The following is a 24,711-nucleotide window of genomic DNA, read 5'->3' as shown; positions in this document are numbered from 1 at the left end:
TCTGGACAGCAAGAAAGTCCATTAAAAAAAAAAAAAAGACTGAAGGTCTTAAGGTGAATACTTACTTTAGGACCATTTGAAAAGAACTGTAGTTAAAAGTATATCCACCAATCACCCACATAAATTTCCCATGTAAAACTGCTTTATGTGAAGCCCGACCTACGGAGGGACTGAAGGGTTTAACGTTGGGCAGAATCCAGTACGACTCAGTGGAAGGAACGTTCAAGGAGCAATCAGGACCTGTGAAAAGAAGCCAAACAGCACACGCGGTCAGACAAAGGCCTGGGACTGCAGAAGCAGCAGACCGTAAGGACCACCAAGTTAGGACTCCAGTACTCACCGTACTAACAAATGGAATAAACAAAACAAAGAGCCTGAAATATAACTTACAAGGAAACCACTACCAGCAGAGGTAACTACTAGGGGGAAAAGAAATCATCAGATTCAAATATGTTCAAATAAATATCACAATCTTAAAAGTTATTTAAATAAAAATTTAGATTTACTGTATGCTGCTAGAAGACTAAAACGGTAAACAGTCCCTCAAATCTCGGCTTTGTCACTTACTAACAGTGTGACCTGGAGCAAATGTGCGTCCCTCTCCCCTCACCAAGTTTCCATCTATAAAACGGAAATAACAACCTGCTCCCAGAGTTATTAGAAACTTTTAATTTTTTTAAAAAAGCATTTCAACGTATAAACTATTAAACAAATATAAAGATTACATTTTTCTTAGCATCATTAAGAGAACCAAGACTGGCTTCAGGAGAGAGTCTTATATATCCTTTAAGAAAAAAATGACACGTATACAAAAATAAAACTATCAGTTAATGCACTGGCGTTTCAAATAGTTTAACTGAGTTGAAAACACAGCCGTATCTCTATTCATGATGTTACTCATGAGTCTTGGCTTTCTCACCTGTAAAATACAACAGATTAGCCTAGATGAGCATTTCTCAAACTGAAGCAAGAAATGTTTCTTCACATGTGAGGTCTCAGGCTCTCTAGGTACGGTGGGTGTAACACCAGTACTTGGGAGGCTAAAACAGGAGGACGGCAGGTTCAAGGCCAGCGGGCTGTAACTTAAAGAGACCCTGTTTCTAAATTAAAAAATAAAATAGGGTTGAGGGGTGTAGATCAGAAGTGGAATGACCCTGGGATTCCAGAGCCAGTATCACACACACACACAAAAGTAAAGTTAACAAATGATCAAATAATTCTGATGAAACTAAAATATATTCAAATGCCAGACAAGATCTTTTGTAAGTATCAAACCAAAATAACTTTGTAAATTATGTATAAGCCAACCTATACCTTATTTTATTGCACTTCACAGGTACTCCTTTTTTTTTTTGCAGTTCCACCCCAGGTGGAACCCAGAGATATAGATATTCTACCTCCAAGCTATACTCTAGTCCTATTTTTTATTCTTTATTTTGAAACAAGGTCTCACTAAGTTGCAGAGGCCTCACTAAATAATTGAGGCTATCTGTGAACCCTCCATCTTCCTGTCTTTGCCTCCCAAGTACTGGGATTACAAGCGTGCGCCACCACGCCCGGCTCGCAGGTACTCCCTTTTTATAAATTGAAGGCGTATATATGCATGTATCAAACAAGTCTATGTCAACTTCAATTTCCAATGGCACATACTCCATATCTGTGTATCATTTCGGTAATACAATATTTCAAACTTTTTCATTATTATTATATTTGTTTTGGTGATCTATAATCAGTAATCTTTAATGTTACTACTGAAATTGTTTTGTAGTACTATAGACTGCATCCATAATAAGAAAGCAAACATAACTGATATATGTGTTCTGACTAACCCACCAACCAGCCATTCTCCCATCTCTCTCCCTGTCTTCATGCCTCCTTATTCCCTGAGATTCAACAATATTGAAATTAAGCTAATTAATAACAATGGCCTCTAAGTGTTCAAGTGAAAGTAAGAGCCCAACATTTCTTCCTTTAAGTTAAAAACTAGAAATGACTAAGACGCCTGAGGAGGGCATGTCAAAACTAAGACAGGCTGGCACCTAGGCCTCTTGCGCCAGTTACCTGAGTTACTAACGCAAAGGAAACATTCTTTTTTTCATAATTTTTCTACTATTGAAAGGAAACATTCTTGAAGGAAAAAGTGCTATTCCAGTGAACACATGAATGATCAGAAAATAAAACAGCCTGATTGCTGATACAGAGAAAGTTTTAAGGGATCTGAAGAGAATAAAAAACCACCCACAGCATTTTTTCATCTAAAACCCAATCCAGAGTAAAGACTGAACACTGTTCAATTCCACGAAGCTGACAGAGATGAGGAAACTGCAGAAGGAACGTGTAGAGTTGGCAAAGGTTGGTTCAAGAGACTAAAGGAAAAAAGCTGTCTCCATAGACAGCTGTCTCCTTATCTCCGTAAGGTTGTCTCCTTATCTCTGTAAGGATCCAAGGTGTCTGATCCTTACAACCACCTGCAATTGGATCCTTAGGAGCACCTACAATCCCAGTACTTGGGAGTAGAATCACAGGTTCACAGCCAGCCTCAGCAACTTAACCAAGCTCTCAGCTCTCAGGAGCTTAGCAAGATCCTGTTTCCAAATAAACTAGGACTGGGGGGTGTAGCTTGAAGGTAGAATGTCCCTGGGTTCAATTCCCAACACCACACATACACACACGAAAAAAAGGAAGAAGGAGGAGGAGGAGGAGGAGGAGGAGGAGGAGGTGGTGGTGGTGGTGGTGGTCAGGTGAAGCAGAAAATACTGAGGCAGAAGGTGCAGGGAATTATCCAGATCTAGCTAAGAGAATAGATGAAGGTATCTACATTAACAACCGATTTTCAACATGTATGAAATAATCATGGAAGAAGGTTAGGACTTGGATAACTACCAGGACTTAGATAGTCACCCAGGACTTGGATAGCTAGAGAGAAGTCATGGTTTAGCTTCAAAGATTCAAAGGACAGGCTGATTGCCTTGTTATGAGTTGAGGTAGCTGGTGACTTTAACCTTGCGCCATTTGCTTTGCCCCAAATCCTAGGGCCTTCAGAAATTATACTAAATTTACTGTGTCTGTGCTTTATGAAATGCAATGAAAAAGTCTAGATAACAATACACCAGTTTATAACATAGTCTATGAAATATTTTAGGCCTGCTGTTGAGAGTTACTGCTCAGGAACAACAAAAAAAAGATTATTTTCAAAATATTAGTGCTTATTGACAAACGCACCTGGTCTCCCAGGACTGGCCACCCAAGCGTCCTGATAGAGATCTACAAGCTGGATGTTTTCACGCCCGCCAACACAACCTTTCTGCAGCCATGGGTCAAGAACTAATTTTGACTTTCAAGTCTTATTGTTTAAGCTACAGCCACCATAGGGATCCCTCTAGCCAATTTGGGCAAAGTGACACAAAGCCTTCTAGAAAAGATTCGCCATTCCAGATGCCATTAAAACATGTGGGATGTATGATAGACGGTCTAAAGATGAACATTAAAAAAAGATCAGAAGAAGCTGGGCGTGGTGGCGCACGCTTGTAATCCCCGCGCTTGGGAGGCGGAGACAGGAGGATCGCGCAGGTTCGAAGCTAGCCCCGCGTGCTGGCTTAGGAGACCCTGTTTCCAAATAAAAATGCAAAAAAAAAAAATAGGTCTGGGAGTGTAGCCCGGAGGTAGAAGGGCTTCCAGGAACCCCAGTACCACCAAAAAAAAAAAAAAAAAAAAAAAAGATCAGAAGAAGCAGATTTCAGCCTGAATGGATGACTCGGAGGAGTTCCGGACCTCAGTAAACTAACTGCAATGTGGTAGAAGCAGCGAGAGAATAAGACGCTGAGCTTCCCAAGCCTGAAAACTAGGAATCCTTGCAGTTTCCCATTGTTTTTTAGATCTCATTCACTCATATTCTTTAGACTGTTAACGGGAAAGGAAAAATAGTTTTATGATTTAATGTACATACTAAAATTGAAAATTCTCTAATAAAAGTTAAGCCAAGAAAACATCTTTACGAAAGTGCTATCTTCTAATATTGTTAGAAAACCCTTATTTTGTAAAATAGCCAAGCATTCTACAAATTTTTTTGAGGCTCATAAAACCAATCTCCAAAGGCCAGGAATCATTTTAGTATATTTTAAAGGCCCAAAACTATTCTGACAATATGTTAGTTTTACTAAACAATGAATTGCATGAGTGGTAATGGTCATTCTCAATCTGTTCCAAGAATACTTCGTTCTTCCAGTTCAGTTCAGTGATGTTATTATAATACGGAAAGAAACTGCTCTTTTGTTAGCAGAAATCACTTGTTTTAACTTACTAGTTTTCTCTATGTGAGGCTTAAAGCAAATTTTGTATGAAATTTCAATATGCAAACTATTTCAAAGTAACCACACTATGGTTGAAGGAGAAGGAAGAGTCATTTCTCCTCCATTCTAGTTCACCATCCCTGGAGGCACACATTTTGAAAACCATTAGAACCTCTGAGGTGGCACACACCTGTAATCCCAGTACCTGGGAGGCTAGAAAAAGAGGACTGCAAGTTCAAGGCCAGCACGTATTAACTTAGCATGAACTTGTCTCAAAATAAAAATAAAATGGGCTGTGGCTATAGCTCAGTGATAGAATCACCCTGAGCTCAATCCCCAGTACCACAGGGAAGAAAAAAAAAAAAAAAAAGAATAGAAAAAAAAAAAACAGAAAAAAAAAACATTGATAAATCAAAATATATGTACTTGGAAAACACTAGCTTCAAAAGTTCTAAGGGGTATTTTTAATAATTGCAGCCCTCAAAATTATAGACATCATGGACATCTAAAATAAAATGCAATATATATAAGCATACCAGCCAACATTTATTCTAGGTACAAAAACCAAACTGCCTATTACAAGGCTAGTAAATGTACAGTGCTCACAGAACATCTAAATAATATGAATATTATCACAATTGCAAATGTTTATAGCATAAACATAGTTGCAAAAGAGAAGAGATTACTAAATCAAGAGCTACTAGGAAAGGTCTACTTACTAAAAACAAAACTGTTATTGTAGCAACAGTTCTTGAAGTGTACACAGCAAGACACTTTCAAATTACTTTTATCAAATTATGATCCCAAGTCTTAAGAGTAAATATCTCCATACAGATAGTGAAATTGATAACCAGAGAGATTGAATGATTTTCCCAAAAATATGGATGAGTTCCTCCATGAATTGGAGTCACTCTAAGAAATATCTACTCTCTAAGAATTACCATGTGTGATGGACTGGATGTTTCGTCTACCTAAAATTCTCATGTTGAAACCCTAACCCACAAAGTGATAGGGTCAAGAGGTGGGGCTTGGGGACGTAATTAGATTTTAAAGGAGGTATAAGGAAGAGTCCTCATGATGAGATCATGATGGGGTTGTGTGTGTGTGTGTGTGTGTGTGTGTGTGTGTGTGTGTGTGTGACTGCTTGCCTGTCTTCCTCAAAGGATACAGCAAGACGTCATGTATAAGCCGGGCAGAAGGCCCTCAGGAGACCCCAGCCATGCTGCCGCCCTGATCAAAGACTTCCAGCCTCTGAACTGTGAGAAGTAAACGCGTTAGGCCACAACCCAGTGAGTGGGATGCTGCAGCCCACGCTGACGAAAATGCCATCTTTGAAGGAAATCTGTAAACCCTGGTGAGTATGGAAAAGGCAATACACTCTATAAATAAGTAAATAAAATTCTAACAAAGGTTTAAGACTTTGGTTCTAAGTAGGTGGAAATGACAAATAAAAAATTAGCTGAACTGAGAGTAGGACTTGTTTGCCTTCTAATGTCCCACAAAGCCAGCGGCAACAGACAATGGCGGCCCAACCTCACATCAGGCAGCTTCTCGGAGGACAGAACACACACGCCAGCACAGAGCGCTCGGATCGTATTGTCTCTCCTTCTGTCTGTCTTCATCCCCTCTCCCCACTCACATCCCTGGTAATCGCATCTAATCTCATGACTTTAAGTACCATCAGTGGGTTCCAATTTCAGCAAGCGGACCCAAATTGACATCTATGGTTTAGACCTCTCTCCATCAAATTCTAGACCCATCTATCTAGCCACCATAAAGACCATGTTCATCATTATTAAATTTTAAATTGAAATGTAGGAAGCTACCATTTGTAAACTTCTTCAAGGCCACCTCTGCTCACATGTGCACCTACACTATCCTAAAGCAACTAGTTATGCCTTAGTATGTTGCAGGACTGCCCAGAAAAACATACTGTCAGGTAAAATATGGGTTTGAGTTTTAAATTTTTATATTTTTTTAATAAAACAAAATTATCAAGTTTTTACAACTATAAATCCAAGTGCTTTTTCTAGTAGCAAATACTGCCACCCAATGGAGAAATGTTAAAATCTAAAACGAAAGAATTCAAACAAACACAAGAATCCAAGAATCAAAACTTGAATAAGACATTGAAATGTTCAGCCGGGCGTGGTGGTGCACACTTGTAATCCCCGCGCTTGGGAGGCTGAGACAGGAGGATCGCACAGGTTCGAAGCCAGCCTCAGCTACTTAGTGAGGCTTTCAGCAATTTAGTGAGAACCTGTTTCCAAATAAAATATAACATAGGTCTGGGAGTATAGCTTGGAGGTAGAAGGTCTCTGGGCTCCACGCCCAGTACCACCAAAAAATAAAAAAAAATTTTAAAAGACATTGAAATGTCTTTGAAAGACATTGAAATTTAATTGTCTCTATATTTAGAATTATATGTTATATAATAAGTACATAGTTTATTGGAGCACTTATCTTAAAAAAACACCAATAGTTGAATATCCACATTATTAGCAAATGAGTAGGTTTCTAATTCACTCATTCAACAACCAAAAAATATAGCTGCCTACTACAAGTCAGGGACCATATTAGGTACTAGGTTACAAAGATGATCAAAAGATTATCATTTTTCTTAACTGCATGGAGATTATATTCCTGTGGAAAAGATAATGAGCTGGGTGCCACCGGTGGTGCATGACTGTAATCTCAGTACTTGGGAGGCTGAGACAGGAGGATCACAGACTTGAGGCCAACCTCAGAAACTTGGTGAGGCACTCCATGTCTTAGTGAGACCCTGTTTCAAAATAAAAAATAAAAGTAAAACTTGGCTGGAGCAGTAGCTCAGAGGTAGAATACCTCCAGGTTCAATCCTTAGTATTATACACATAATAATAATAATAATAATAATAATAATAATAATAATATAATAAATAGTAATAATAATGAAGATTCACACAAATACCATAATAAAATGTAATGAATGATAAAAATTTAAAAGGTAAGATTTTATTTTTTTAAAATATACTGCTTTATTTGTGATGTGTGCTACCAATCAGTTTCTACCGATATTTACTGGACTCTTCCAATATATAATAAAACCATTTTCAAATATTTTACTTGCAGGCCTGCAGTAACGTCTTACAGTATCATCCATGTCACTTCATACCTATCATTCTTATGACATCACAGATATCAAAAAAGCAAAAAAATAAATAAAAATCACAGAGATGGGTGGGCATCAAAGAAACAAAGCCTGAGCCGGGCGTGCTGGCGCACGCTTGTCATCCCAGCACTGGGGAGACTGAGACAGGAGGATCACGGTTGGCGGACAGTCTTCCGCAGCTTAGTGAGATAAAAGGTAAGATTTTATGATAAGATATAACAAGGGAATCTGATCTGGTCTTAAAATATTAATCAGATGAGGGTATTCTAGGAAGTTCAGAACTAAGAAAGGTCTTGAAATAGAAAGGGACAAAAAGCGAACAAAATGAGAAAAACAGATGACAACGATGACAACTTCAGGCAAAGGCAGGAGGCACGGCTCCACAGCTCGTCCGACTCACTCACATCTTCACTCTGCCCTTTCATCAATGATTTAAAAGCTTAAAACATCCAACGTCCATCTTTATATGAGAACTGTGCCTGAAGTGAAATGAAAAGAAATACAGAAAACACTTTAAAAATGTTTAAGAGACTAAAACATTTGGAAGGATTAAGCAATATGTTTGCGCAAGCCATTCTGAGGGAGGAGAGGAACGAAGACGATTTGCTAATGCTGATAATCTGGCATATAAAGGATGGTAGCCTGTGTTTCATGTCTATAAAAAATGAAAAACTGTATTGTAATGGATTAGTAAAATCATGCCCAAACCTGGTGGTTACACCTTTTGCCTGTGTACTCCTACCATCTACTCAACACTGCAAACTTTTTCTAAGTAGACATGAGAGAACTACTTGGCCCATTCCTTGCCCATTATGGCAACAATTGATACTTTAAAATATTTTATTCAGATTTTTTTGTGGTGGTACTGGGGTTCCTGGAAACCCTTTTATCTCTGGGCTACACTCCCAGACACCTATTTTTTTTTTTAATTTGGAAACAGGGTCTCTTAAGCCAGCGCGGCTGGCTTCGAACCTGCTCCATCCTCCTGTCTCCGCCTCCTGAGCGCGGGGATTACAAGCGTGCGCCACCACGCCTGGCTTATTCAGACCTTTTACTTGTCTAGGGATCCCAATTATTAGAACTCCTTATGTGTAAGGAACGCTTATTGCGTGCGTTTTGTTCAGACATATGACTCATTCTCACCACACTTATCAGAAAGGTTAAATGCCCTATTTTTATTTGTTTCTCTAAGTAGCTGAGGTCATGGATACAACCTAGATTTGGCCAAGTAAATGCTTCTGAGCAAGACACCAAACCTCCCTAAGTGACCCGCAGATGTGGGGACACCTGGCGTGCTTTCCGTCCATGCCACGCCTGCAGCACACAGCATCCACCGTAGGGTGCCAGTGATGCCAGGGCCCGGGCAGTGACAGGAAGGAAGGGATGAATGCTGGGAGACATCTCTACCATACTTGTCAATAACTGCCTCTTCTGTTCAAGTGAGCCAGACTACTGTGGCTTCCAACCAAAGACCCCTGTGATTTAGAAAGTTATATAAAAGAAAGAAACCTGAGCCCCTCTGATTATAGTTCGTGGGGACAATACCAAATCCTGGAATCCACTTCAAAAGTTACTGTTTTACCATATTCTCTTTGTGTGAATATGAATTAAATTTGTTACATTTTTCTTTTGATGTCTCTTTTAAAAAATTCCTCATCTATCTCCATGCTTGGAAGCCATCGTAAGATATCAATGCTTTTCAAAGTTGTCTTTTTCCTTGTGACTTACTAATATTAAAATAAACTTATCAAGCTGGGTGTGATGGTGCATGCTTGTAATCTCAGTACTTGGGAGGCTGAGACAGGAGGATCGCAGTTCACAGACAGCCTCAGCTGCTTAATGAGGCCCTCCACAACTTAGTGAGACCCTGTCTAAAAAATAAAAAATAAAAAATAGGGCTGGGGGTATAGTTTGTAGATAGAATGCTCCATGCTCCACATGTAGTACTGCAAAATTAATTAACTATTGTGTGTGATTAATTAATTGATTATCACACACACAAAAAATGTTAGAGCAACTATAATTGTCCTTCAGTAGGTGAATGGATCAACTATCATATATCCATACAATGGAATATTACTAGGTGCTAAAAAGAAATCAGCTCTAAAACCATGAAGACACAGAGAGGGCTGGGTACGGTGTTACATGCCTGTAATTCCAGTACTTGGGAGGCTTTCGACAGGAGGATCACATTGAAGCCAGCCTCAGGAACTTAGGCTCTCAGCAACTTAACAAGACCTTGTTTGCAATAAATAAATTAGGGATAGGGGTGTTGCTGGGAAGTAGAATGCTCTTGGGTTCAATCTACAGTGGTGCGCGCGCGCACACACACACACACACACACACACACACACACACGGAAAGAAAACAAAGGACATAAATACTGTTAAGTGAAGGTCAGAAAAAGATAAACACTACAATTCCAACTGGCCATGCACCACACAATGTTTTGGCCAATGACAGATCACATACACCGTTATAGTCCCATAAATTTGTATCATGCAATGACTTGGTAGCTGTGTTAATTTGTCTAAGTTATGTTCTATGATGTTCACACAACAAAGATGCCTAGCAACCTATTTCTCAGAATGTATCCACACTGTTCAGCAAAGCTTGACTATGGTGACGTTCAGGAAAAAGCAAAACTATGGAGACAAAGAAAAGGTCAGTGGTTGAGAGAAGCAGAACATGGGAGATTTTTAGGTTGGAGAAACAATTCTGTATGAAAATATAAGAAAAGAAACAGCGTGTCATGATACATTTCTCTAAGCCCACAGGTTATTCAACTCTAAGAGTGAACCCTAATGTAAACTTGGACGATAATGTAAACTTGGTGATAATGATGCATTGATGTAGGTCCGTCAATATTAACAAATGCACCACTCTGTTAGAAGACGCTGCTTAGAGGAGAGCTCGGCATGTGCAGGGCCGGATTTCTGCACCTTCTGCTCCGTTTGGCTGTGAACCTAAAACTGTCCTCAAAAATAAAGTCTATTTTTTGAACTCATAAAAAGCAGATGACTCCATCCAGGTGTCCATCCTTTTAACAATCTATTTCACATGTGTATATTAGCATCTCTAACCAGACTACATTATGATAAAATAATATTATTTTCAAAATGCTTTGCTTAGCATTTTCTATCTTATTTATAAATTCAGATTGCGGGATTGGTGCTTTCTATAGGAAAACGGGGAAGGTTCGCTTTAATGTTGCCATCTATTCTTAAAATATACTCCTATATAATTTAGAAAAATGCTTTTACAGTGAAAACATGAAAGCAGATGATTAATAAAGAATTAGATGAGAAAGCAGTGGGGAGAATATAGCGATGGCTGAGCAGAAGTCTTAGAGGCACTACACAGAAAAACTAAAGAGAACTAAATGAAAGGGGTCGGGTAGGAAAATGGGGAAGGAGAAAAGGAAGCTCGATGAGGAAAACAGTTCAAACAAGCTATGTCCACAAACGAGAGCATCGCCACGCGTCTCACCAACATGCAGGTGGGGAGCGGAGAGGGCCTGGAGGGAGACCACCAAGCCGCATCTGCATGCATCTTTGTACCACTCTGAATCTCATCGTGATGTCTAATTACAGTGTACCAGTAAAGATATATTTTTAAATGACACCAAAGCCCAGGCAAGCCAGAGAGGCTTCTCCTTTGTGTTCTCTTAACAAACCCCCAGTTTCTTAGAGGATAGTGCTCATTTTAAAAAAATATGCATGCACCATGAGAGCTCAACAGAATAAGGAGACTCAATCAAAATTAAAGGACAAAGTACAATGGGGGCGACAGCAATCAGATATCCTAACCCTAAGATTCTAGTTCCAAATAATGTATTATATAAAACTATCAGATTTTTAATCTCCTAAAGACTGCCTATGCGGCTCTCTTTTCAAATGTCCCCAGCTGTTTGATCATTCCCCATTTGCCCTTGAAGAAAATTTGGCTTTTTCACCTCACTGAATCCTCCCAATTCTATAAATCTAAAATTAAAAACATCACTATTCTTCTAACAATTTTGGTCACGATCCCACCTAGTTTTAGCTATACTTCCTTGAGTTCACAATCAGGACCAAGTTTGAGGCTCAAAGTAAATAATCTGCATATAATTTATCTAGAAACAGCATAATATCCAGCCCTCTATTCTCTAAATAGTCACATAAAGAGATCAACTCTTAAATTATTAACAATCATAGTATAAAATTTCTGATTTCTGCACTTTTACATTATTCTCATTTAAAATGTGTATATGAGCCGGGCGTGGTGGCGCATGCTTGTAATCCCAGCATTCAGGAGGCTGAGACCGGAGGATCGCAGTTCGTGGACAGCCTCAGCTACTTGGTGAGGCCCTCCACAACTTAGTAAGACCCTGTTTCAAAATAAATAATAAAAATATAGGGCAGGGGGTGTAGCTTGGAGGTCAACGTCCCTGGGTTCCATCCCCAGACCCACAAAAAGAAATAAATAAATAAATAAATAAATAAATAAAATGTGTACATATATATACACTATATGTATACATATACACATATCTGCAGTTTAAAAATATGTATGTGTGTATATTTCTCAGGGTATTCATATTACCACTTTGCTAAAAAGTGAACCCACCCAGTAATTGCCTCTCTATTTCCATTTGCTTAAAGATATATCAAAATTCAAAACATTTTATGATTTAGGGTACTACTGATGAGAATAACAGAATGTGAGAAGGTCAATAAACAAACACTAGAAAAACAACAAGTAATATTTTAAACTAGACTCCCTAAAAATAAAATGTTTCAAAGCAGGACTAATAGAAGTAAAAAAGGGAAAGGAAACAGATTTTCAGAGGCCATGTGATACAAAGGGCCCTGTTTTGCTCTTAGGCCACTGAGATAGACGGCAGTTGAGACCAGTTTATAAGGCACTATGTGTATGTGCTCTACTTCCATTTCTTCAGCCTTAATTTAAATTGATATTGATACTGATATGCTGGTCTTCCTATATAAAAAGAAGTTATTTTAATTTCAAGACTGGATTTCAAAAAATAACATAGGCCAGTTGTGGTGGCACACGCTTGTAATCCCAGTACTTGGGAGGCTGAGACAGGAGGATCTAGGTTCCCGGACAGCCTTGGCTATTTAGTGAGGCCTTCTGCAACTTAGTGAGACCCTGTTTCAAAATAAAGAACAAAAAAATTGGGCTAGGGGTATGGCTCAGAGGTAGAATGCCCCTGGGTTCAATCCCCAGCACCACAAAAAAATAAAAAATAAAAAAGGAAAAAAGAATAACATCTCAAGGCACATTAGGGGAGAATAAAAACTAATTACAATAACCACTAAAGTATATCTCCCTCTAATTACAGAACTCTTAGACATTTATAATAACCTGCCATAATCATAATGGGTAATCACATTCAACTTAATAAGAAATCACTGTCATACCCAATATTCTTTAACATGATAACATGAGCTTACAATAAGCATAATTTATACAAAGCCTAAAATAATTTCACTAAGAAAGTACTCAGCATACTCAGCAATGCTTTTTTTTAAAATATCAACTACAAGAGAAGCAGATTCTCTTTGGTTTTTACTTAGCTGTGTCTGATAGACACTATTGCTACATGGTATGACAACACACAACCATGATACTTTGGGGTTATGTAATTAGAGAATCAAAGTTCCCCCTACAAACAGAATTAATATGCCTGCACAAAGGAAGCCTCTCAATGTGTAAATATAATTAGCAAAAATAAGCCCTGGGTGGGTACGTGTAGATAACCACGCCTATCCCTTTGTTTAGTTCCAGAATATCAAAATTTATGACTTTATGCCCAGAAGCTTAAGTAATTCAAAACTCTCCAGTGCACTCTACAGTTAATCTTTGATGATAGATCATTATAAAATGGTTTAGAATTCTTACCAGGAACCTTACTTTTACAATAGACAACTAAAAATATTCTTTATCGTTTAAGTACTTTTTGAAAGTCAATGTTCTTTTAAAAACAGCCACAAGAGGTCAGCCTTTCCTAAGAAATATATTTAATATACTGCAGTACCTCAAAACATTTCAATACAGTACTTATGTTACCCACTGTAAATCTAATGAAGTGGTGGAATCTGTTGAGATTCAACAAAAAAAAATTTACAGAAGATCATAATGACCACACACCACTAAATTTTAGTTTCGTATAAAACTTCATTTCATTCTCAAAACGTGGCCAATTCTATTTGTGAGGACACAGATTATTAAACTGTCAATCGAAACATTCTAAAAATAAAAACAAATGCATGCGATTTGGTTGTTCAAACTATAGCAAAATAGAGGTAGAAGTGTACCGTGGGATGTTTGGAAGCCATCCTGCACACATGCCTACCTTGCCAGCTGTCATTGCAGACACACAGTTTTTCTCCAGTCAGGTCACAGTACCCGTGATCTGGACTGCCGCAATTGGCTTTACAGTAAGGGATGTCGCAAGCCTCGCCCTTCCAGTATTTATCACATTCGCAGTACACTTGACTCGGGACAGAGATACTAGTTGTACATTTTCCATGACCAGAGCAATTGTTAGGGCAAGAATTGATTCTGTAAAATATAATTCATGTATACTCAAATTCAAGATCACTGAAAAAAAATTCTGAGTCTTTGTAAACTTCATAGTTTTTATATTGTCGTACATGTTCATTAATTGAATACAATTTTACAGTGTGGCTCCAGTTCTCTATTCTGTACCCCTTTACTCTAATCCAGCATTTATTTACAGTTAGTATTAGTTCATTCAAAAACTTCAATTTGCTACCAAGATTCCAAACATCCAAGAACTAGAGACTCAATATCTGTAAGGTCTGTAACATTCCATATATAATGTTTTGCAAAAGTTTAAGTACAATATTTTTGAATGTATGTTTTACTGAAAAAATTAAATTCTTGAATACCTGAAAGTACATGAGATGAGAAGCTAAGATATAACTTGGTTATAAAATATTTAAAGCACAGGCTACCACCTATACACTCTTATGAAAAAAGGGAAATTTACCACATTTTATTATAAGGTTTTATATTCTACCATAAATGAATTTCTCTCGAATACATACTTGCTTGCATTACTGAATTTTAAAAATCCTGTAATAAATTGATGATTCAGGAACATTTCAAATGTTTTATTCCTAGTAAAAAATAATTCTTTACTTATCAATTTCTACCTTCATAAGAAAAGAAAAAAAATAATGTGTAGCATTCCTCTGTGGCCATTTCTATGAAAGCTTCTCTGGCTACTTGACTTCACCCCTGGACATCTAGATACAAAAACTTACGTAAAGTGTTAGACACAGAATGGATTCTCAATTAACACTTTCCCTGTTTTCAAAGGGGACAGTGTTCTAGATAGCCACGGACTTCACCTCCAAAACCTCACTGTCCTCAGGTGTGAAATGGGAGAAATACTCACCTAACAAAGTTAATTAAAAGGAAATTGAATGACATAAAATATACACTGCATCCAAGACAGCTTCTGGATGCTCCTATATCCCTCCTCAGATTAAAAGTACACTACCTTGGAGACAGAAAGGCAGCGCACAGCGCCCTGCAATCCCAGGTACCTGTTGCCACCAGTAGTTTGCATTTGTTTACTAAGCCATTTGCCAACAAACAATTTTACTTATTGAATTCAGTTTTCAAATTTAATCTGCTGCTGTATCATCCTCAGAAAGTATGTAAACACAGTCTAAGACAGCATTTTGTGGTACATTATTAAGATTTTTGTCACTTAGGAAGGGAACCTGTATGATTCAAAGTTTAACGCACTAACCTGCTCCAGATATACAGGGGATTTACAAAATCAAACAATAAACTCTTGTAAGTCAAGCTGTAAGAATTTATTACAAAGATGGAATTAAAATATACTTACGAATAAAAAATGTTGAAGCCAGTTAGATTATAGGCAGCATCACTAAAAAAGTGTAACAGTGCGTAGCCAGATGTTGTGACGACCTCAGGCACAGTTTCGTTCCCCCTTACCTCGGGGACTATCAAGCCACTGAACGAGAGAAAAGTGAATATTGTGTACACCCATTACATGTACATGGACTGTTCATCACAAATTTTACTCAAACATATTCTTACCAAAATCATTAAGTATCTATATTAGAATGGGTAGCTAAAAGAGAATAAAACCAAAATCGGTCCCTACCATTTCTACCCAATTATCGCTCCTGCTGGAGCCGGCACACTAACGTCCACTCCCGTACCGCCTCACTCTCCCTTCTTCTTACCACCATTTGGACTACGACGTCCCATTTACCCATCCTGCCATCCTACAAGGTGGCCTTTTACATGCAGCGTGCATAAAATTTCACTCAAAGCCACCTTGTTGCTCTAACAAGCGATTCTGTTGCTTTTTTCAATTAGCTGCAAATCCTAGCGAGACTAGAAGTATCACTCTATAGCGTCTAAGTAATCACCAGGAAAGGCTGTACATTTCCAATACACTCATCAGGTGTTTCCGGTAAAATAAATTAAAAAAAATATATATATATATACACATACATACATACATATATATATGGTTTTGATGCTTCTTTAAAATTTTACATATTTATGCAAACTACATGAATATGTAACTATCCCAAAACAGAATATTGCTCACTTAGGTGTATTTGCACACAAAGGAAAACTAATCTGGCGGGGAGAGATAAATGCATAATATCAAGAGTTCTAAGTAACTGGTACTTCTCTTTTTAACTTTCTTATTCACAAGAAAAATTACATATCTTTATTTGATTATACTACACTACCCTCTCTCAATTTATGAAAACGTGCAACAAAGAAAGAAAGAAGCTGATAACAAGCTCAAAATCCCTTAAAACCAAGTTATATTTGTGATTATGCACTATTAGGAACTAAATTCATGCACTCAAATTGTGTTTGACAGACAAATGAATTATTACAGTCCAATAACTTATTTTAAACACATACTCAAACACAAACAAAAAGTAACCACTGAACGTTTTTAAAGGAGACTGCCAATAAAATTCAAATTCTATAAAATCAGTCCTAGTTATACATATACATATATTTCATTGTAGTAAGATTACATCAAATTAAGTACATTGATAAAAATAATACTCCAGATCTTTTTAATACCCATGGCTAAACTCTGAAATTTCTCTCAAATAGAAAAAAAAAATGATTGGCTGCTTGCTTACTTGCTTATAAGTACATTAAAAGCAATGAGTGAAAGTGGGTTTCCATTTATGCCAGACAATTTGGTCCAATCCAAACATAAGAGAATGCATATCGTAAAGTGACTATATATATCAGCTTGAAGTTACTGGCGAGCTGATATCTAGGTCAGCAGAGGCACTGGGGCCATTTCCCTTATGGGGCATTTGCTGATTTCAAAGACTGAAAGTAAGACTTGAAGGGCTAAGAAACTGGGTGGTCATTTCAAAGGTTTTATAACACTAGGGTGGAAAAAAAATAAGGAAAACTGGGCCCTCGCTTTGATCTGGGACCCAAACACCAAGGAAAGAAAAATGAACTAGTTTAAGCCGGGGTCTCCAAAGGACTGCACTTTAGTGTGTTTATGAATCACCTCAATACCTGGGTTGGGCTGAGTTGACTATGGACTGCTAGTGTCTGGGTCTCATATTGTTACTGCATATGATTTTTCCAAACACTTTTGACAACACAGAAGACAAAACAAAAATCAAAGTGCTTCTCTATCCCAAACCATTCTCTGCATTCTACCAAGTCTTATCTAAAGAATGAAGTCCAATGTTTTTAGTGTGCCACAAAGGGAAGCCCTTTTACAGTGATCACGGAATTAAGGTCCAGAATTATTTAACACAGGCTCAAATTCTGATTATCACTTACCAGATGGCTAGCTTTGGGCCACTCATAAACCTACCTAAAGGGTCAAGATGGGGATGAAGCGAATTGATGATCATAAGGAATTCTGTACACCGCCAGGCACAATATGAACACTCAGCAGATGTTACTGATAGTCATTTATTGAGCATTGTGGCTCCTCTGTATCCTTTCCCATGTCCTAGGACCCAGTTACTCAAAAATGCTTATTACTGACCTGAAATATAGCAGTCTTTGCAAGGACTATAACTTGGGCCATAGGTTATTCCCTACCTAGCACGTACTAACTGGCCCCTCACTTTGACTATCAGCTATACACTTGATAAAATTCACTATACAGGGTTATTTAGTCTTCAGAAATGATACAGCCCTCTTTTATAATCTAATTATAATAGTTAATATGTATGAAACATCCTGTTCATTCCCCACTACTGTACGACTGCTATGTACTAAAGCATCTGACTGGCCTTTGTCTTCAGTTCTTAGAATGTAGTCTTTAAATCCTTTGAAAGTGATCGAGTTATCTTTGCTCTTCATGGCAGGCTCTGACAGTTCATGGCAATGAGATGACTCACAATGGGTCCCTACATACATTAATCTAAGAAACAATTCGGGATGAGGGATGGCCACGCCAACAGGATCTACCATGTAACTGAAAGGTGGGGGCCTCATGGTATCAGCCTGTCTTGGAAGAGAGAAGGAGGGAGGCTGGAGATTCAAATTCAACTTTATGTCAAATGATTCGATCAATCACATCTGCTTAGTAAAATTTCAATAAAAACTCTGGACATCTGAAGATAAGAAGAGCTTCCTGGCTGATGATATTCAGTGATTAGCTGGTTAGATGACACATCCTGAGGGCACAGAGCTTGGCATCTGTGATCCTCCCTGACCTCATTCTATGCCTCTCTTTATCTGGCTGGTTCTAGTTTCTACCTTTCAAAATAAAACTGTAGTCAGAAGCATAGATCTTTTCGGAGTTTTGTGAGTAATGCTAGCAAATTATCAAACTTTAGAGAAGAGTGGGAACCCACAAATTTGTCCTCAGATGGTAAGAAGTAAAGACAAAGTCCTGCAAACATACAACTGGAGTCTGAAGTGGGGGTGATCTTGTAGAAGACGGTACCTCTAATATAGGAGGTGTGGTCCAGCTCCTGGTAGTGGGTGTCTGAACTCACTGCAATGATGTATACCTTGTTCCTTACTATAGCCTCCAAGCTTATAATGGTCTTGGGAATTGAGTAGGTTATCAAGTGTTTTCTGAGTAGTAAGTCCTTATACAGCTGGGATCATGCTAACGTAATTAGATTCTGATTCTTAGCAAAGTGAAGCACAAACAGTATAGATCCTAATTCTGGCTCTATCACCTATTAGAAGTAAATAATTCCTCCAAGTCTCAATTTCTCAGTTATAAAATGGAGAGAATAGTATTGCTCCCACGAGATCTTTGGGAGGAATCGTTGACATTTAAACTGCCTAGCACAGAGCTTAGCATCAAGTGTACATTCAGAAACATGAGTTTCTACGTCCCTCAGGATAGGTAACAGAAACACCTGCCAGAGAAGTCACCAGTTCCATCTCCACAGTCATATACTAATCCCATCCTGCAAATTACTCTATGAAGATTCCTTAAGTAACAAAAGTGGATTGGTAAGTGGATGTTAATGAATCAGTGCTAATTAATGAAAAGTCATTAGAACTACTAGAAAAAATTTTTTAAAAACACATAGAAATGATGGTCAGTCAATAATGCTACTAAAAAAAAGTAATGAATGCAAAGTGATGTTTAAAATGCTAAAAAAAAAAAATCACAAATGCATGAACCCAGAGTCTTTTAAACCTGTCATGAGGAATTATCTTACAGCATAATTATTCAAGATTGCATTCCATCTTCTATCTCCTGCCTTTACATTCGAGTTACTTGTCACTATCCTTTTTGTAAGGTTCAAACAACTCAAAACAGAAGTTCTAAAAATATTTTCAGCAATCGCAATATTACAGAATAAGTATCCAAGCTTCTATGGTTCATTTTGTACTAGTCATAGAAAAAATAGAAGTTCTTGTATATTTATCCAAAAAAGTAGTTCACATTCCTGGTAAAATAGAATATTTACATCATAAATAGGAAAAAGAAATAAATAAAGTTTTTTTGATGAGAACAATATGCTTTTATTATTGATACTGAAATTTTCAACAATGACAGAACGTATGAGAGATGCTGTGCATATAACAAAAGTAAAAACTAACGTCAAGAATATCTGGTCATTAAGTGTATACAAAGTCCACACTGTCATAATTTTTTTGGTGTGTAACATACTCTTCTCCCACTCATAAAACTTTTTATAACAATCTACATATGTAGATATAAAATATTTTGGATCAATATGTAAAATGTTGCCATTTTAAAATTAATAATCTGCCGGGCGTGGTGGCGCACGCTTGTAATCCCTGCGCTTGGGAGGCAGAGACAGGAGGATCGCGCAGGTTCGAAGCCAGCCGCGCACGCTGGCTTAGGAGACCCTGTTTCCAAATAAAAATGTAAAAATAGGTCTGGGAGTGTAGCCCAGAGGTAGAAGGGCTTCCAGGAACCCCAGTACCACCAAAAAATAAATAAAAATAAAAAAAATAAAATAATCTGACCACATGACTACAAAGAATAAAGCATTTGAAGCACCCAAAATTCCCTATTTTGAGAATCAGTACAAACACCACCTTTACTAAATCATTATACAGAGCATAACCTAACCCTTTTTTCCAGAATTAAAAATTTTATCATTTCATTAAATAAAAAGACAACTATAAAAATATATACATTTATCTATGTATCTGCTAGAACAGACCCTAATCTATCTAAATTGAGTTATCAAAGCATATTCAAACTAAATACAGGAGAAAAAAGAATTCAAAAGAAAGCTACAGTTCCAAAATAGTATTCACCTATGCTATATCAATATTTACATATATATAGTTAAGTTGACAACCATAGTACAAAACATAGTATTATAGTTATCTTTGAAATTGAGTCATCAGTGTGTATACTAAATTTATTTTTGAGCAGAGCAATATAGTTAAATTAACGAATTATACATAGTTATTTTCTTACAACTGAGTATGAGTTCATCAATTAAACATAATTACTCACCTAAGTACAGCTATTAAAGGTGCATATATTGAATCTCCATCATAAACATACATATGATCCCAGCTACATTCTGTAGCAAAGTGATTGAATCTCAATCTTAATACTGCATTTGGACTAGAAAAATATAAAAATATTTTTCATTAATATATAAGATACAAAACAGTGGAAGAATTTTAGACCAAATATTTCATTAAAAAGCTATTTATAGTCGGGCCTGATGGTGCACACTTGTAATCCCAGCAGCCAAGAGGCTGAGACCGGAAGATTGTAGTTTGGGGACAGCCTCAGCTATTTCTTGAGGCCCTCTGCAACTTAGTTTCTAAATAAAGAATAAAAAATAGGGCAGGGTTGTAGATTGAAGATCAAATATCCCTGGGTTCCATCCCCAGACCCGCAAAAAAAAAAAAAAAAAAAAAAAAAGTTATTTATAAATTTTTTTTTTTTTTTTTTTTTTTTTGGTGGTATTGGGGTTCCTGGAAACCCTTCTACCTCCGGGCTACCAGACCTACTTTTATACTTTTTTTTTTTTTTTGAAACAGGGTCTCTTTAAGCCAGTGTGCCAGCTTTGAACCTACGCAAACCTCCTGTCTCCGCCTCCCAAGCGCGGGGATTACAAGCATGCACCACCATCCCCGCTCTATGGATGATTTTTCTATAAATCCTTAAATCACCAAAATAAAGGATTGATAAACTTTTATATCTAGTGTATAAAAATGAGATGTGACTTTCAAAATCTATAAATAGACCATATGCATGTACTATAATTTTCTAAAAATTCAGTCAACAGCCGGGGATGGTGGTGCACGCTTGTAATCCCAGTACTTGGGAGGCTGAGACAGGAGGATCCGGGTATGCGGCCAGCCTCAGCTACTTACTGAGGCCCTCTGCAACTTAGAGAGACCTTGTTTCAAAATAAAGGATAAAAATTTGGCAGGGGGTGTAGCTTGGAGGTAGAATGCCCCTGAGTTCAATCCCCAATAAATAAATAAATAAATAAACAAACAAACAAACAAAACTCAGTCAACCGAAGATGTTCTCTTGTCTTAAAGTGGATGCATCTTATCATAACAAATCATACTTTAATATAGTTAACTTAAAAATCTCAGCCCTCAAGAGGCAACTATTCTCATCTCCATGGAACCCTTAAGTGGAAGCAATGAGCCCTTCAATTTTAATGAAAAGGTCTCAAGGTGATACCCTATTAACAAATAAACTAAGGCTAGACATATACAGCAGAGAAATAATAGCTTTTATGTTAACAACTTTTAAAATAACAATAGAAAACATGCTTTTCCAAATACACTCTTTAAAAATCATAAAATGGCTCAAAACAAAGTCATATCAGTTTATTAATCATCTACTCATCTGTTTTGATAGTTAAATTCAATTTCAGCCTGCATGGTGTACACTTATAATGCCTGTACTCGGGAGGCTGAGACAGGAGGAGAAGAGGTTGGAGGCCAGTCTCAGCTACTTAGTGAGACTCTCCACAACTTAGTGAGATCCAGCTTCAAGATAAAAAATAGGGCTGGAATAGAGCTCGGAGGCAGAATGCCCCTGAGTTCAATACCCAGTACTGGGGGGAAAAAAACTAGTTTCAAGCCCTAATTATAAAAAATAGCCCAATTAGATAATTAACTCTTTTATAAAATTTTCTTTTTAAAATACTTAGAACTAAAATGCTCAGCAGTATGAATATTTTCTATGGAGTCTTCCATTTCTCTAATAAGATAATTAAAAAATAGCAAAAAATGTATAATATCACAAATGAAGGGGTGTTATAATTTATATAAAATGTGATATCAAGAAGTTGTAAGCTCCACAAAAATATATTTTGGATAAACAATGAAATAAACTACATAACTCTGAAGCCATTATAAATATGATCATTTTTATCATCTCGGAATAAAATCAATTAATTCAACTCAAATTGAATACTTACTAGCCTTCAATTAGCCATGTACATTTAGTTTTATACTTATAGTTAATTGGACCATCTGTTAAATATCCAGAAGGTTCTGTTAACCTAGAAAAGAAAAATCATGAAAACCATTACCTTAAAGTAACGGGCAGATGCAGAGTTGTCTGAGAAAATTTTTATAATCTTTAAACCAAAGGAATGAGACACAACAAATTCCTGAATGGAGAATATGTTTACAACCCAAGAAAAAGTGACATATTTCTCTCCTCATCTGAAAAAAAATGATTCTGGATTTTCTCAAAATTCAATATATCGTGGTCCTATCCATGTATATAGTGGGAAAAGCCACCAAAAAAAAAAAAAACTGAACTTTGTACTCAATGTTCAATGTTGATACAAAGTAGATGAAGTTAAACTTTATCTGCAAAAAAAAAAAAAAAAATCAGGCTGAGGCAAAAGGAACGGCCTTTGAAAGACGCAGATCCAGGGAACGGAGGAACCAGCCGCACGTCATGAACCCTCGCTGCGGGGAACTTGGTGCGAGTCCGATCTGCTCTGCGCGCACCCACAGCTTTCAGCTGCCGTCACCAGACTTGACAGAGTCCTGGTACTTACTTTTGTTATCATTTTCTCTTATCTATATCTACTCCAGAAACTGAGCCAGTTTCTACAACAGGGTAAAAATTAAACGGTTTTATAATTTATGCATCAAAAATCCTCATTTTCAAAATCCTAAACTACTTAATAGAAATGACCCCACATCTACATCATTTTAGTCTTATCTCCATTCCAATTATTTTATCAAAAGATAGAATTTATCTTCCAACTATACACACACACATACGCTTCACAGCTAATTGGTCTTTATATATACACACAGTTATTAGGATCTTTATTTACTTTTAGGTAAAATTAATTTTTTTATAGTATACAGCCTTGAGGATATTGGAAGAAATGTTTCATTTACATAAGTCAGGGTAGACAGGTCAGTTAATGTTAGTGTTATTTGTAAGTCTTTCATGATCCCTGCAAATAATTTTAGCAATAAAGGGGCTAGTTAATGCTTGGAAAATACTTTTGAAGAGGAATAGACAAATTCCTATGTTGTCCAGTTAATGTAATAAATTGAGCATTTTGTGTCAGGTACTACTGTAAACACATACTGTGCTAAACACATTTAAAGACCTCAAAAATCCTGTGAGATAGTAAGTAATCAGTAATTCTATAATATAGATGAGGCTGGACTTGGTGGTGATGCACGCTTGAAATCCCAGTACTTAGGAGGTACTTAGGAGGAGATCGCAGGTTTGTGGCCAGCCTCAGCAACTCAGTGAGGTCTTCTGAAACGTAGTGAGACCCTGTTTCAAAATAAAAATAATAAGCCGGGCGTGGTGGCGCACGCTTGTAATCCCCGCGCTTGGGAGGCGGAGACAGGAGGAAGGAGCTGATTCGAAGCCAGCCGCGCTGGCTTAAAGACCCTGTTTCCAAATAAAAAGTATAAAATAGGTCTGGGAGTGTAGCCCGGAGGTAGAAGGGCTTCCAGGAACCCCAGTACCACCAAAAATAAAAAAATTTTTTAAATAAATAAATAAAATAGGGCTGGGGTATATAGCTAAGAGGTAGAATGCCCCTGAGTTCAATCCCCAAACCACACACACACACACACACACACACACACACACACACACACACACACAATAAGATAATGAGAACAAGAACAAGAAGAAAACTATACAACAATTTAAATAATAGGTTAATTAACCTCTACTAATCTTTTGCTACCAATAATAGAGCAAATTTAGACAAACTCTCCATTGGTTACAACTTAAAAAACTAAGGAACAACTTTTATATCTTAAAAGCACTTGATCAGTAGCAAAACTATAAATTCAACTAAGCCAAGACCCAGAAGTCAATTCTTTAAGAGGAACAAGGCATTCAGAGCTGCTTCTTCTCTGGAAGGTCGGCCTGCTTAGAGGACAGCGCCAGGAGATTGACAGGGTTTTGGGTGGCTTTCCAGAGACGGGGACAAAAGTGGGAGGGGGTGATGCCTCACAATAGGCTGGGGCCCTTTGCCACGGACACATGACTTACTCCTAGAGCACCAGAGTACCAGGAATAAATCAGCCCTTTCTGCACTGTCACCTTGCTGGAAGTTGCCTGGATGATAGAAACCTTCTTCTCTGCCAGGTGGCAAAGCACTGAGCTGGCCTGTCTTGCCGGTGGAGTGCCCCGAGATGATGCAGGAGGAAAGGGCTTTCCCTGTTCCAGTGTGCTCAAGCAGCCCGCCTGGCCTCCGCAGCACTAGACTGCAATGGTTCCAGTGGCCGGCAGCACCCAGCCACCGACGGCCTCCCCAG

The 24,711-nt window shown here is 37.6% G+C and overlaps 1 protein-coding gene across 1 annotated transcript in view; it reads right to left on the bottom strand.

Moving 5' to 3' along the window:
* Positions 1-24,711, bottom strand: part of ATRNL1 (attractin like 1) — a gene marked incomplete at both ends in the record, with an annotated part of 644,309 nt that overhangs the window by 602,542 nt on the left and 17,056 nt on the right. Inside the window, 5 exons of the mRNA XM_080694289.1 lie at positions 66-240; positions 13,799-14,007; positions 15,329-15,457; positions 20,432-20,545; positions 22,374-22,457. Coding sequence (XP_080550415.1) covers positions 66-240; positions 13,799-14,007; positions 15,329-15,457; positions 20,432-20,545; positions 22,374-22,457 — 711 coding nt within the window. The remainder of the gene's footprint in view (positions 1-65; positions 241-13,798; positions 14,008-15,328; positions 15,458-20,431; positions 20,546-22,373; positions 22,458-24,711) is intronic.

Source organism: Muscardinus avellanarius (genome assembly GCF_963383645.1).
Source record: "Muscardinus avellanarius genome assembly, chromosome: 4".
Lineage (NCBI taxonomy): Eukaryota > Metazoa > Chordata > Mammalia > Rodentia > Gliridae > Muscardinus > Muscardinus avellanarius.
This window is presented reverse-complemented; position numbering and strand designations above follow the sequence as displayed.